The 16,096-nt window shown below is 36.2% G+C and overlaps 1 protein-coding gene across 13 annotated transcripts in view; it reads left to right on the plus strand.

The window, feature by feature from the left end:
* The window catches only part of UNC80 (unc-80 homolog, NALCN channel complex subunit), a 230,615-nt gene extending 215,418 nt beyond the window's left edge, over positions 1–15,197 (plus strand). For 9 of the 13 annotated variants that reach the window (XM_038001588.2, XM_038001589.2, XM_038001592.2 and 6 more), the window contains 5 exons: positions 787–843; positions 8,097–8,178; positions 9,257–9,368; positions 10,008–10,207; positions 11,273–15,197. In XM_038001588.2, the coding sequence (XP_037857516.1) occupies positions 787–843; positions 8,097–8,178; positions 9,257–9,368; positions 10,008–10,207; positions 11,273–11,539 (718 nt within the window). In that variant the 3' untranslated portion in view covers positions 11,540–15,197. Of the gene's footprint in view, positions 1–786; positions 844–1,921; positions 2,107–8,096; positions 8,179–9,256; positions 9,369–10,007; positions 10,208–11,272 lie in introns of those variants that run through there. The other 4 variants (XM_038001597.2, XM_038001600.2, XM_038001590.2 and 1 more) reach the window with 3 other exon arrangements.
* The last annotated feature ends 899 nt before the right edge of the window (positions 15,198–16,096 follow it).

The following is a 16,096-nucleotide window of genomic DNA, read 5'->3' on the forward strand; positions in this document are numbered from 1 at the left end:
CTTAGCTCAATGAGAGGCGCTGAAGGAAGGACAGATAAAGCATGACAGTTTCTGTTCACAAATCTCAGTTCAGCTACATACATATCAATCGATAAACAATTTAATTATTCTCTCACCAACCTGACAGGTTTCTTCTTTTGGCATTTACAATTCAGTCACTAGAGGATGGAGAGTAAGGAGGTAAATGCGAGTTCCATGTGAATTTTCCAAGATATCTTCCTTCCGTTTGTTTACTTGCATTTTCACTGCAAAATTAGCAGGGAAAGTTGTGTTCTTTCTTTGCTTTTCTTAATGGCATCAGTTCCAAGAGCTTGGTTGTGGCAGTTCATGGTAAGTGGTTTCTGTGTGCTAACGTTAGAATGCACAAGAAAGAAGCAGGGTCCTGGTCAATGAAACGCCATGTACATAAGACAGGTTAAAAATAATCACCACCTAGTCAAATGGTTACCAAAGGAAGTGATAGTTTCATCTTCTACAGATTCATTCTGCAATGTGTTTCAGAGCCTATGGGCCCATTTGGAGTTCATTTTAACTCTTGACCAATAAATAGGTTACTCCTCTGAGAGTTGTATCCATCCAAAGCCCTTCCTCCCCCATTGCCTTGAGTCCTATGTCTTGACAAACCCAGCACAAGGTGAAATGGTTGACTGTCTCCTTTTCCTTCCTTGTTCTGTTAAATCTATTTATTTTTGGTTCTTGGAAGCAGAAAATTGCATGCCTTTTTTCTTTTTTCTTTTTTTTTCATTTTCTTTCCCTAAATGCTTCATCTCCCTACCCCTCCTGCAGTGAACCTAATGTCCTCGATGACTCCCAGGGCCTGGCCGCCGAGGGCAGCCTCTCTAGGTACAGTGTCAATGCTACCTGTCTATTGGTGTCTGTGCTGGGAAACTAGCTGTTCCCTGTCTCCTCTGTCTCTCTGTCTTCTCTGTCTCTTCTCGCCCCGTCTTAATATCTATTTCCATTCCTTGCCCTTTGTTGTTCATGAACATATGAGCCTGGAAGTCAAAGGTGTAGCAAACCCTCCTTCATTTTCAGCTTCAGAGCTCAATCTCAATCAAGTAAGCCTGAAAAGCTTACTTTAAAAAAATTTATAGAATTCTTTATGGGGCGTTTCCCATGGATGTCTAAAAAGTTTGGTATGCCAAATGTTAAATTTATCCCATCTAATTAATCCCTCCCACACTGATATTTATTAAGAATTGTTTTTCAGAGGCCCATCATCAAGAAGCCCCTTATTAAATCAAGACAGGTCTTTTAACTAATACCATGGATGGTAAGAAAACAGACAATGATGTTATAAAATAATAGTAATGTGGATACAATTTATATACTATAATTCCTTCTCTTTGATGCATGCTATTGGGCAGACTTCTGTAGTAGCTTGTTTCAGCAACACTTATATAAAGAATGTCTGTTCTAGCACAAAGGTGACTCCAAAGCTTGCATGAAATGTCAGACACAAACATTTCTTGGTAAGTAAGTGAAGTCTTATGATGCAAATAATATAATGTCTTGGCTACTGGTTTAAAGCTTCAGAAAAGGGGACTGCACCTTTAACACTCAGATAAACCACGTCAAACATTCCTAATCTTGTGCTGTTGATTCACACCTCTCAACTAATCCTCATTAGGGGTAAGACTTCTTGTTCATTCTTAGAGTATCTTTGTGCCATTTCAAGAGATAACATTCCCTTTCAGGTTTGCACTATATAGTGAGTACAATACACCCATGTTTATTGCTTTATCACAAAGATGAGGAAATGTTGAGAGGCTGTTCCTGTGAAAGGTTGTCTTTTGTTTTCTTTGCATCTTGTTCAGATTTCACATTTTCTTTTGCAATTGAAAATGGGAAATTTAGTCCATCATCGGGTGTATTTTTTTTTTTAACCAGACCCATAATTCATGACATTCGTGTTTGCCAGCCCTCGCCTTGACAGATCGGTCTCTTATTGGTGGTAAATGTGGAAGTGCTGCAGAGTGAAGACTTAATTCCATTAGCAGGAGCTTTGGGGGCAAGGAGGAAGTTGAGAAACAAAACAGTCCTCGAGAGGACTTCCCTTTTTTGTTCACGGTGTTGGAAGAGATCTGAACCAAGTCTAGCAAGGATGGTCATTGCTTTCAAAGAAAGCAGGTATTTAAAGTTTAAAATTACATGTGGGATGGGAACCTTGATTAGAAGACAATTTCAGTGTCCTACTGAGAGTAGAGAGTATTAAATCAGACTTCCACTTAGCTAGCTTTGTGCTGGGGCTTTTCTAATTAGGCCAAATTCTACTCTTGATGAGTAAGGACTAGAACAGGGTTGGTGAAAGAAGGCAGGAGTTTGAGATTAGTTTTATGAATTCTCCCAAGTATTTGGCCCTCTCCGGTAGGCTCAGGGTTCAAAGGACCTATTTGTAGTTTTCTAAACCAATTCAGTGTGTCCTGGTTCCAGTGTCAATGGAAATAAACACAAAGTTTTTGGTGGGTGAGACTGGTTCAGAGCCGAAGCTATTGATTTGTCTACAACTGAATTAGTCAGTCATGGTAGTACTTTGATGACTGTCTTACATCATCCGCTGTTGATCCATTGTTTTCTGTGACCATTGTGTTTTAGTTCTGGGTGTGAGTCACCCAGACCCAGTTGTGGTCATTAAGAAATGGGAAGATGAGGCATTCACTTTGGCTTCTGAAATAATTCTGATAGCACAGAGGCTTTCTACCAACCAGTAGCACATCCACTTTTGCCATACCCTGCAAATTGTATCTCTTGAACTACATCATGTCACCAAGTTCTCTTTGGAGGAGAGGAACTTTTGGCATTTACTAGGAGGTTGGTTTATAAAATAGGAGATATACTTTTACTTCCAGATTTTCTTATTTTTGTCATGAACTTCCTTTAAGCTGCAGACTCTTAAAATCCTGAAGTAGTAAGGCATTAACCACGTAATTACACTTAGCATACACTCCAACACTGAGGACCTAAAATACACCCAAAGTAGTCCTAATGAAAATCTGGCCTTAAAGCTTAGAGAATATCAGGAAAATAATAAACTCTGCTGCTCCCACCTTCTTATAACATTTTACCAAACTTGCATGAGAATTTGCTTTTGAAAGTACATTTGTTTTAGACAAAAGGGGTAAGTTGGATGGAGTGGGCTAAATGAGGAAGAGACCAAGATAACCTGATGAATAGGTGGAAATCAATAAAAATTTCCCATACCTTTCGAAAATTACTTCTAGGATTTTTTTTTAAATGTGCCAACTGGTTTCTTTTAGATTCATCCCCAGAAATAACCTATTAGAAACACTATGCTCTGCAGAAAAGATTCTTTGCATTGGAAATTAATAAACTGAAATAATATTCCATGGGAGAATTCTCTTCTTTAGAGAGGGTTGCTCTTAGGGATATAGAAATTCATTGTAGATGTTCCTTCTCTGTCTCTACCATGAAACATACACACATATCCATGGACATGTTTTCTCTCCGGAAGAATAGAGACATACAGAGGCTATTCAAGAACTTACGGCCAGATGTTTACAGCAAATAATTAGATTTTGGTTAGACATGTTAGAACATTTTGAAAGGCAGGAATTGACAGTCAACTCAATTTAAAAAAAAAAAGGTTATAATGCTATTTGATTTTGCAAGGATACTTTTAATCACAGTGAAAAATAAAAACGTTTAAACAAGACTATATAGTCTAGGTGAAAAGAAAGAAAAATAACCTCTATAGTGGAACCCATCTCATGATTATACACACTTTCGAAGCATAAAAACCTGGCAAGAACTCTTAAAGTACAAAAAAACAAAAAAACAAAAAAAAAAAAAACTTTTTAAGTAGCTGAGAATTAAGGACTAAGAAAATGTGTTGTGATACACAGATATCTACTTTGCCATTGCTAAATCAGTTCTCACAGTATATCTAAGATCCAGATTATTCCCTCTTTCAATGTGGTTTTAGCCTGTAATCTCTAAATTATGTGGCACTTAAGATATAGTTTCTCAGATGTTGCTGAGGTTAAGTAAATTTTAAACAATAATCTTTTATTGAGAAAAGGGGGAGTAGGATTTATTTTACTGTGTATTTCCCTGCTCTCTACAGATGCCTTATCGCTCCCATGAAGTGCTGGCTTCATGCATTCCTGTCACAAGGCAATCACTCAGGGTAAACGATGATGCTGCATGTCTTTTGTGCCACCTCTAAATTTCTCTAACCATCTTAAAATTGAAACCAAAAGCACAGATAAAAGCAATGAAAATATGAATTCACTTTTCCATGTGCTGGTCTCACCTAGTGCTTCTACTTAAATTTTTAATTTATGGGAAATATATTTCAATCTATAATTTTTTTATAATTTTGAAATGAGTGATATGAATTTTGATTGCATTAGTGAATGGCCCTTGTTTCCTGTCCTTTATACCTTATTTAAAAAGTGCATCCTTTATAAAGGATAAAGTGTATATAGTGCATAAAAGATACACTTTATAAAATATATCCTTTATGCACTATATACCTCCATAGTATTAGGTATATATTCCATTAGGAGAAGCATACGTGTTTATATACTGCAATCCAGGGCATTATACTGATATAGGAGAGAAGAGGTCATCTATGTCAGAATTGTCTTCGTAACATTCTCTGAATTTCCCTAGCTTATAAGTTACTTCCTTGCATTTCAAAAAAGATGCTTTTGGTTTTTGTAGATAATATTGGTCACAACAGTTCTGCTGAACCCCAGTTGCATTTACTTCTCTAAGACCTAGATTATATGGTTTGCCATAGTGATATTTTTCATTGACTCAAAAATATAAGAGATTATTTACTCCTAAATATATTGTAAGATGTTAGCTTCAATTTAGAAAACTTTATTTGCTTATATCCTTATTGTTCCACCCTATTACATGGCCAAAGCTATGGAAATCAGTCATATCTCATTCCCAAGATTAAAAATTTTAGGAAACCTGGCTGGGTACCATGGCTTATGCCTGTAATTCCAGCACTTTGGGAGGCCGAGGAAGGCAGATTGCTTGAGGCCAGGAGTTTGAGACCAGCCTGGGCAACATGGTGAAACCCTGTCTCTACTAAAAATACAAAAAAAAAAAAAAAAAAAAAATTAGGTGTGGTAGCACTCGTCTGTAATCTCAGCCTCTTAGGAGGCTGAGGCATGAGAATTGTTTGAACGCAGGAGGTGGAGGATGCAGTGAGCCAAGATAGCGCCACTGCACTCCAGCCTGGGCAACAGAGCAAGACTCTGTCTCAAAAAAAAAAAAAAAAAAAAAAAATTAGAAAACCAGTTTTCTCTGTTGGACAGTTTTAAGAAGTTGTCCCACTAGTCTGACATATTTCGACAGATAGTCTCAACTTTTCAGAACATGAAATAAATATTTCACTTATCTGAAAGGATTCAGTTGTCTATTGGAGTATGATATTTTGTGACCATAAAATACAATATAATATTTTAAAATTTGATTATCAAATATAACATTGTATTTCCCTAAAGGGAAAAATAATTTTGATTACTGCAGTTGTAGTAGGTAGGGACTATGATGGGACTGTTTCAAACAATTTAAATAAAAACTGGACATAACATAGAGAGGTGCTTAGTGAAACCCCTTAGTCTTCTCCTGGTTCATTCTAGTATTGCACATCTTACAGTCATACATCACAAATCCTGCAGATGACTGAAATATTACATGATGTGGAGAGAAGCTAAATTGAAACTTTTTATATGCAACTTCAATTTGATATAAACCCCAGAAAAAGAAACATGATCTGTATAAATTATCATTGTGAACTTTTTTGGATGCTTATTCCTAACTGTACAGAGTTAAGCCAGCCTTCAGTATTCCAAATATAAACATGTTAGCAATCACATTTTTAGAGTGAGTATAATTCATAAGCTGGGATATTTCCAAGGATATATTTTGTAATTTCATCTTTGATGGGTGCATTCCATGATGAAATGCTATATCATTTACGGAACAGCTAAATACTAAAGCTATAAACTTGATGCATCTCTTAGATATAAGCCTCTCTATCCATAGAGAAAATTTCAGTGCTTATGATCCTCTCCTGGAATAATCATCATGAAATTACCATTATGTTTTGACATTTAACACTCCCTAAGTAACGTGAATTTCTTTTCTTTTCTTACACCATTTTTTCTCACAATCACAGATTCCTGAATAAAAATGAGACAAGTGGACTGCCTCGATTTCATTTTCTCTGCCCTATTATTTTCAAAACATTTTATTACCTGCTTCCTTTTAGTATTCTAGAAGCAATAAACTCATTACAGCATCAAATGTAAAACAAGAAAGCATGCTATGTCCATCACTTTTCATGTTCACACCATTGTACATCAACTAACTTCTTTTCTCTACCTTAATGGGAGGTAGTTGGTAAGTATTAACCTCCTCTTAATGGCCAAGGGAATTGAGGTAACATTTAGATGTCAATGAAGAATCCATTCCAATGAAAGCTTTGCTTAGTATTAGGAGAAACTTGTTTCTACTTTTGTGCATATGGTTATTGAATACTCTTTCCAACTTAACAGACACGTTAACATGTATAATTAATAAGGAGATGTCATTTCAAACATGCCAGCAACTTAGTCTGGATTGCTTATCAGAATTTATTGCATTGTTCCTTTGGGGTAATTTTCTATCTTCATGGAAAGGTCATATCTGTTTCAATGTTACATATGTATAAGGATAATACACATTGATCTTTTTGAAGTTGACATTCAGGAGAACAAGAAAGTTTAAAAAGCACCTGTTTTGGTACCCTTTATGAGTTTTGTTATGGTGAACCCCAAATGGTGTAATTACATCCTTATTTCATAAAACCTGTGATAAACCCTATTTGGGAATCACATTGATTTTTTAGTGGAAACGTAAGACTTTTAAAAAATGACAAATGTGACTGTATCAACTTTGTGATGATTAACCAATTATTAACACAAAAGGGGGAACATCTGATTGCCTGTCTTGCCACCAGTTTCTCTCCTTACTTCTGCAGCTGGGTATTTAAGTAGCTCTTTAAAAAAAAAAAATGGAAATGAACAGATATAGTCTTTCTTTTCCCTGGACAGTTGCTGACTCTGGATTCCTCTGTGGAATATTATACTCTTACGAACTATCTGTAGATGACTCTCCTTTTGCAAAGGCAAAGCAGAAATTAATTAACCATTAACCAAAGAATCACATTGGCATCATCCACAGAATTATAATATTCTCTGGGGCACAGGATACTTCTTTTCTTCACCCCCCACTCCCATTATAAATACCTTTTATACATGCATGCAGAATGAAAAAGGACCATGGGCCCATGTCAGTATTTTCAGCTTCACCCAACACTAAAATAGCAACTATTTCCAGTCATTTTTGCATACAAAAGACACACATACACAGTAAATTTGGGGGGAGCAGGTTGTTGCTTTTATAAACTGCATGGTATGTTTGAGTGCAGTTACTCGATTTTAAAGCTCCTGAGTTGTAATGATAGCTTAACTATAGCTATACTTTGCCAGCCTTTAAAATCTAAAACCATTTTTTTAAAAAAATTGTTTACCCGTGTGACTATTCATTTACTTGGTAGTCACAGAGACTTCAGGCTGCAAACATGTGTTGAATGTGCCCCTTCACCCAAATAAATTCTGTGTCTGATGTGTTCGATATTTGTCCATCTTATTTTCATTTAAATTGAAATTTTAAAAAGGTGTTCCCATCCATGTGATAGAGTTGTTTGTGTTTGTTTGTCACCACCGTTTCCCTTCCCCTTGGAAAAAAAAAAATTGAGATTAGAATATGACACCTTATACCTTTTGGTGGCTTCCAAACCAGGGGTGTGATCAAACCAATGTTTTCTGAATGATAGATATGGCATCAGTGATTGAAAACAGAATCTCAATTTTGGCAGCTTGGGGCTACAGGCCTTGTCCTCCCTCCCAAACCTTTGAAAACGCCCATCCCAGGGACTCTCCCAACCATCCTTCAAAGATAATGGTATCTTTGAAGTGACTGTATCATACAAGTGGTTTTGGCTAACACCCACCAGAGGATGGTCTCCTGTACTCTCTCTGGGGTACACTAACACTGTTGATGCTTGGCAGGGTGGCAAGTATACAGAGTGAACCTGGTCAACAGAACCTCCTCATTCAGCAGCCGCTGGGGAGGAAGAGGGGCCTGAGGCAGGTAAGTAGACCCTTAAAGCACAAGAGAACCATCCTACGAATTGGAAGCTCTGTGTGATTTTTAATGCCCATGTATATTAAGATATTTTGCTGCTGGGTGTGCCCGGAATCCCAGTTACTGGGGAGGCTGATGTAGGAGGATTGCTTGAGCCCAGGAGTTAGAGTCCAGCCTGGGTAACATAGTAAGACTCTGTCTCTTAAAAACTAACTAAATAAATAAAACAATGTATTTTTTTTAAAAATTACATTTTGCATTCACCCTACCGAAAATAAGCAGCACAGAGCAACTTTAAAACGTGGTAAGTACTTAGGCAAGCCAAATGTTTCCATCTTCTATTTTAGCTCTGAATGTTCTTATTAGCAAAGCTGATTATGTGGTAAAGTAAGTGGGGCTATAATTCTGTTTGTTCCTTACTCAGAAACCTTCTTTACCAGCCAAACTTACTGATAGAGGAAGATTTGTTATACAGTTGATTTAAGGCCCGTTTCTGCATAAAGGCAAAGAAAAACAAGTCCTTTCTTTCTCATTTCAAGGTTATTTAATTTAAAGCAAACTGAAGTAAAGATCATCTTTACAGATTTCCTTAGATGGAGTTCTTTTACGTCTCTTGCTAAATAAAAATCTGAAAGCGGCTTATCACTGTTGCTTCCACAGGAGCTTCCCATTATTGATTGAGGTACCAGGCACTTGGCCAGCATCTGAGGTTTTAAAAATAAACCTCCCCTTTGAAAGCATATGTTCAACTATAAGTTTTAAATGAGCAATGAGCAAAGGTTGATCAGTAAGCAATAGTTACTCATTTTGCATCCTAAAGTTACTGAAATTCTCAAGTTTATGATCTAAATTGTGTTAGTCAATGTTCTTAGCATATATAAAGGAGTAATAATTGGGAGATGAACTAGCTAAAGGGGATGTCAGAAGAAAATACTTATAGTTAAATATGCAGAAATAAATTTATCAGCTATAAATGTAAGGAACAACCATAAGAATTCACAGAAACATATAAACAAAGAAACAAACAATTTCCTCCTAAGCCGTTAGACCCTCTTGCAAGTTTTATTCTGCCTATTCTCTTTAGCTAAGACGTCCTCTACTATCACGTCAGAAAACTCAGACTGAATCCAGAAATCGCCATGGGGCTCGGCTGTCAACCACTCGCAGGAGCATTCAACCTAAAACGAAGCCGTCTGGTAAGGCCTCCTGTGTCCCTTCTGACTATACCATTGACATGATGCCATGCAACTCAGCCAGGAAGGCTTACAAAAACCAAGCGGATGGAGATAAGCACTCCTTTGGGGAGGTGCTAACATAAGGGAAGGAGTTTCCCAGAAAACTGTAGTGTCTTTTTTTCTTCTTGCCATCCCCAATCCCTGTCTCTACCCCAAGAACCTAGAAAAAATGAAAGAGCCCAAGGTAAACCACTAATACTGGGAAATTTGACTATAAAAGGATGTGATTTCTTTACTGAAGCCAAGAACTGGGCTTGCTATATGTGTCATTGAAGGTAAAGCTATGATGAATAATAGGGACTTTTAAGTCCTTTTGGCTGTTGTTATGAGGAATGATCAACTTCAACTAATGCTCTATACAAATGTTATTTTAGGCCATTTAAGTGAAAATGTTTTTTCTACCTAAGTCTTACTCTTTGTAAGAAGATAAAATCAAACATGCGCAAAATGTTCAAACATGCTCTCATTGATTAATAAACCAGCAATGTTTTTGTTTAAAAAAAAAATCCCCAGGAAACACTGGTTACAATCAACTATTAAGCATTGACAGTTCATTTCCGCCAACTTCTCCCCAATTTACTGTTTCACTTCTACCTGCAGCAGATCAGAAACGATCTGTGACGTTCATTGAAGCTCAGCCAGAGCCAGCAGCTGCCCCAACAGATGCACTTCCTGCAACAGGCCAACTACAGGGCTGCAGCCCAGCCCCATCTAGGAAACCAGAAGCAATGGACGAACCAGTCCTCACATCTTCTCCCGCCATAGTTGTTGCGGATCTCCACAGCCTGTCTCCCAAGCAGGTGAGGGCACTAGAGAAACTGGCAAGGCTTGCTCCCTGTGTACTTACTTCTAGCAGCCACTTGGATATGCACATTTATTCCATATAATTAAGTCCAGGTCTGCAATGCTTTGTTATCCAAACAGATACTGCTCCTGCCATCATGAAAGAGAAAATCTATATAAAGTATACCCAGGAATATATCTACTTAAGAAGGACCAAGGAAAGCCTTGGTATTTTTATTTATGAAAAACCTAAGAGAAAATGCTTTGCAGCTAAAACAGCTATTTACAACAGGTTTATACAGGTTGAGCATCCATAATACAAAAATCTGAAACCTGAAATGCTCCAAAATTCGAAACTTTTTAAGTGCTGATATAACATTCGAAGTTCATGTTCAAAGAAAATGCTTCTTGGAGCATTTTGGATTTCAGATTTTTGGATTAAGGATGCTCAACCAGGTAAGTATATAATGCAAATATTCCAAAATCAGAATCCAAAGCACTTGTGGTTCCAAGCATTTCAGATAAAGGATAGCTGAAAGATAGTTCAATTAAAAAAAATAAAGTTACCAGTTTAGATAAAGCCTTTAAATATAGAACCTCTATGTCCTATAAGATGAAAGGAACTTTTCGTTTTGATCTTTTTCCTCATTGTTTTGCTATTTTTCCCACTGATATTTTTCTTGTTTTGGTATATTTTTTCTTTTCATTTTTATAAATGAATTCTTAGACTTTTACCTTCTTCTCATGTGGTATTTAAGGAAAACTAAAGGGCAATGTTACTGTATACATTTGTATAGTCTTTAATGGTTAAAAAACATTTTAACACTAAGCTTTATTATCTCATTTGATCCTCACAGTTTACAAGATAAGCAAGACAAAAAATTGTGTTCATGTTCCAGGTTCAAAAACTGAGGGTTAGAAAGTTGGAAGGGCTTACATAATATCCTACCTATTACAACGGCTGGAACTGGGACTAGCCATCTGATTCCTTTTCCCATTACCACTAGACAACAACATTTTTTGATGTTCTTCTCTGGTACCCATCCTATCTTTCCATAATGTTATGATCCTTTCGATCACAGAGTGAGAACCTCCCCACTGAAGAAGGAGAAAAGAAGGAGGACACAGAAGCGCAAGGTGCTACTGCACACAGTCCACTCTCTACCCAACTCTCTGACCCTGATGACTTCACAGGCCTGGAGACATCCAGCCTCCTCCAGCATGGAGACACTGTCCTTCACATCAGTGAGGAAAATGGCATGGAGAACCCACTACTGTCTAGCCAGTTCACCTTTACTCCCACTGAGCTGGGGAAAACGGATGCAGTCTTAGATGAGTCTCATGTTTAATTCTGTATCTTGTAAGCTCTGCAGGTATAGAGAAGACATGAAAGTGATCTTTCTACTACAAGTTCAATACTTTTGCTTGAAAAAGATTAATTACAAAATAGCACTTTACTTTTAATGAGTGGTACAAATCTGAATAGGTTTTGCTGCCAATATACATAATGTTTCATAAACATCTTAAAAGTCAATGGCTAAAAGGATTTAGTTGTGCAAAAATCATGAAACCAGGGAGGAATAAGGGGAAAGAGCCATTTCACTGTACATTGTTTATGATTCAAGAAGCCTTCAGCAGTTAAAAATATATACTATTCAGCACTGCTTGCAGAGAAATATTAATAGGATCTAAAAATAGAATGCAATTTTTTGAGATTACTCACATTATACATCTCATGCAAATATTTATTTTTATAGTTTTAAAAATATTAATTCAGGTTGGCTATATAAGTAGCAATTTACATTAAAAAAATAAGAAAAACATTACTTTGGGGAGACTAAATAACAAATAAGCCTACAGCCATTTTTGTTTTGATTAACAATACAGCCATTTAGATGAAGAAAAAAATACTATATAGAGAGCTGTGGACTTTTAGATATTTATTTTTCAACTACCATTTTCATTGCATGTTGTAAATCAAAATGCAAATGGCATAAGATCATCCCATTTCATAATATATCACATTAGAATATTAGAGAATATTCTAGAAATCATCAGAAATAATTCTGAATTAAGAACCTGAATAGCCTATACAACTATAAAAACCAAATGTAAATATAATCACTTAAAAGAGATGGTATTCCTATTCCTAGCCCTGACTACATCAATACCAAGATTAGAAGATACTGGAAAATGTGATTAGTAATACTTTTCCTTACAGTATCCTGTGCCTGCCCTGGAGGGCATATTTTCAAATATTAAAGTTAGTGGTGTTAGAATCAGTTTAATAAAATAACATTTTCTTAATAGAAACAATATTCTTATGATACTTGGAACATCTAAGTTTATAAGGAAAAACGTATAAAGCAAGCAATTTCTTCATAGACACCTCCAGTTTATATATTTTACAAATAGGCCTTTAACTTGAAGTTCAGTTACTTCAAGAAAAGTGTAACACTTAGAAGGCTTGTGAGGCCAACACCTAGTGTGTTACTGATCCTGTAGCAGGGCTGTGTATCATGTGGTTCACAATTGAATTTCAAAATTTTAGCAGTTTACATTAGAAAACTGTTACCTAACAACTAAGCATATACAAACTCATATACATACTTAAATTGGTATGGTGGTGTATGTGTGCGTGCGTGTATGTGTTTTAGTCCTCAAGATGAAGTTAAATATAGACTTTGATTACCCTGCAATGAATTTAAAACACATTCTGTATGCTTAAACTTTGCGTGTGTTGGCTGTGAAATGTGTACGTATATAAAGAAGATACCTACTAAACCCACCTTAATCATAAAGGAAAATTATTTTTTGTTAGAATTGCTTATTAAATAGGCATTGTTTATACTGTGGTTTATAATTTCAAATATAATTTGGGGTTATGGTCCTATTCAGTAAGAGAATGAAAGATATCCATGAGTTAAAGATGTAAGAACAAAACTAAAAATTTCAAATCTAACAATTCAGAAAATGGAGGCAGTAAATGACCTCTTTTATGTTTTACAATATTTTCATGTTATTTACAGTTAATGCTGAAATAATTCTCAAGTGCAGGAATATAAATGTTAAGTGGTTTTATGATTCCAAGCTGATATATTTCACCTGTTAAAAATTATGCTGCTCAATTAGCATTAGAGGCCTTATGTTTGGTAATTACAAGTGTCTGGGCTATTGTGCGTCTCTATGTATGTGTGTGCTTTGTTCCAGTTTCTTGATTCAAATTATCTATGTATAATTGTATGAAATATTTAAATAGCAAAGAAGTCAAAGAAGATTGTTAAATATCCAACAAGAATCATAAATACCTTTATATGTATTTAAAAACTGTTGGGCTGTTTTGAACATGATTATGCTGGTCTGTCTGCCTTTTAGCCTGACTCCTTCACTCTTGTGTGTGGAAGTCTATTAGAAACTTTCAATAAGCTAAGCAATGTTGTATCTTGCAAAAAAGCCTCCACTATGAGAAACAGGGCCTTACAGAGTAGGAATGTTTTCATACTGGGACTATTGAAATTTTGCAGATGTGTGCATCTGTTCCATTTAAGGTGCCCTTAAATGTGTTGAATGTAATGTGTTGAATGTTTATGTGTAATGGCTAAAGTATCTATATGTATGTGCATAAAACTGTCACAAGATGTATTCTCAGGAATACTGTTACCTGGAGTTTGAAAGGAATAACTATTAAAAAAAAAAAAGTTGGGGAAGATTAGAAAAAAGTTCAAGATAAATATTCAAAATATTATTAAGTACATGACTAAAAGCTAATTACTACATATGATAAATACAGTGTTGGTAATAGTAGATCATTTCTTTTAAGCCATGATGCTTAATGATATTTATCTTATTCAGAGGAAAAACAAGAAAGGTACCCACTTCCCATGTAGAAAAAATTAGACTCCACAAAGAAGTTGCTTCTTCTGAAATTAACTTTTGAGAGACCTTGGAATAAACCATGTGTTATCCATGATAGTATGACTCAGATGCAATTAAAACAGTTTAAATCCTGGATATAGGATCTCCTATAGCAAAACATTTTACTTTCATTTTTCAGTATTTGCTGCTTTCTAGATTTCTATTAGATAAGCTATGTCATTTTTCTGAAAAAGAAACTGAGTTATTGAGTGCATTAAGACAAGGCACTTAGAACTACAGTGTCAAAATCAAAAGGCATAAATGGGCATGGCAGTGCTGGTGGAAAAATCTGTGGTACTAGTGATCTGGTTAGGGCTTGTTGCACAGGCTGGGAGTAACTGGTTTGCTCTTTCAAGCCTCCAAGAGTACCTTAAACAAGGTGATAGCTCCTCTCTTCTTTAGCATTATATTCCTTTAGTCAACAAAGAACTTTCTCCACTCTGCTGCCCACCTCTGAGAGTATCTAAGATGAGAATACAGGGAAGAAAGGGTCATAAATGAATAGAATTATAGTCAAAAACATGAATTAAATATCCTTCCTCAAGTTATAAAGGATACTTTAAGAGAACAGTCTCCAGAATTTGCTGCTATCACACCAAGTCATGCTGTTGCCCTATGACCTCACACTTCCAATTTCATGACCTTGTCTTGCTAGGGGTAAAAAGTCCCATTTCTTTTACTTTAGTGGGTTTCAACTGTAGCATTTCAGAAACAAGTTTTGGTTTGACACTCAGGAGAATAAAAACAAGTTGAGGGCAGAATGTATTTGGAAAAGCTTAAGACAAATTTACTTATATTATTTTATGATCATTTAGGATTACAGATCAATTTACCTCCATAAATCTTTGAATAGTCACTGTGACCACAGGATGAAAATCCTGTATTAGCCATTTTATAGGTTAAAACAAAAGATTGACTACACAGCCGACTTCCCTCAGATAACTATAAAGTCTATTATGAACATTGAATGACCAAAGAACATGGAAAAAATACATATGAATAAATACTGAAATGTTTATGAAAGATATTTATGAAAGATATTAAGACTTCTGTGTTTAGGTATGCACATATAATAAAATACATCTAAAAACATTTAAGATGCCTGTTTCATTTCTTAATGTAGGGAATAGGTTGACTCATTCAGGAAGATGTTCATTTTGGATCCCTGGGGTGTGCCTTTGTTAATGCCTTGCTGTCCATCCTCAACCTCCCCAGTCTGGCCTGAGGTCACCATCCAGTTAGACACCTCCAATACACTCCCTGTCACCCCTCCCAACAAACTGAGTTCTACTCATGCTTTCCAAATCTACCTTTCAAAATAAAAATAAACTTCTCTGCCCAGGCTTTGACCTACTGGAATAACTGGTAGATTTCCCAGTGGGATTGTTAAAGATCTGGTTGTCCTCACAATGTGGCCAGAAACACCACGTGGTCCAAGTTACCACTTCCGTCTTTTATACAAAGTGCTCTATTCTGACCCTTTAAGGATTGCTCTTGCTAAGTCCATTTTTTCCCCCTCATGTGGTTTTACTTCTGTCTCTTTTTCTGACCCTAGGCACATTTAGCATCAGGATACTCTTATCCATTTCTGAACTGTGAACAGCACACAAACCTATCACAATTTGTGAATGAGCACTGGAGAGGTGTAGGGGTCAAGGGAAAACTTCCCCTTCACCCTCCAAAGGTTTCCTGAACATCACTGACAAAAAGAAGTTTAACAGGATAAAAGGCATAACAACTTATTTGATCATAGTTTTACCTGACACTGGAGCCTTTAGAATGAAGACCCAAAGGTACAGGGGTGATTACCCATTTTTATACTTAGGTTCAACAAAGTATGGACAGCCATGTAGAAATACGGTTGGACAAAATAGGCGATCTAATGCTAATAGTCTGACCCGGGCTTGGCCGGTCTAATTTGGATTCCTGGCCTCTCTGTGCAGCATTCCCTTCTCCTGGATATGGGATAGAACCTTCCCTAGAAGAGGAGT

This window comes from Chlorocebus sabaeus, chromosome 10 (assembly GCF_047675955.1).
Source record: "Chlorocebus sabaeus isolate Y175 chromosome 10, mChlSab1.0.hap1, whole genome shotgun sequence".
Lineage (NCBI taxonomy): Eukaryota > Metazoa > Chordata > Mammalia > Primates > Cercopithecidae > Chlorocebus > Chlorocebus sabaeus.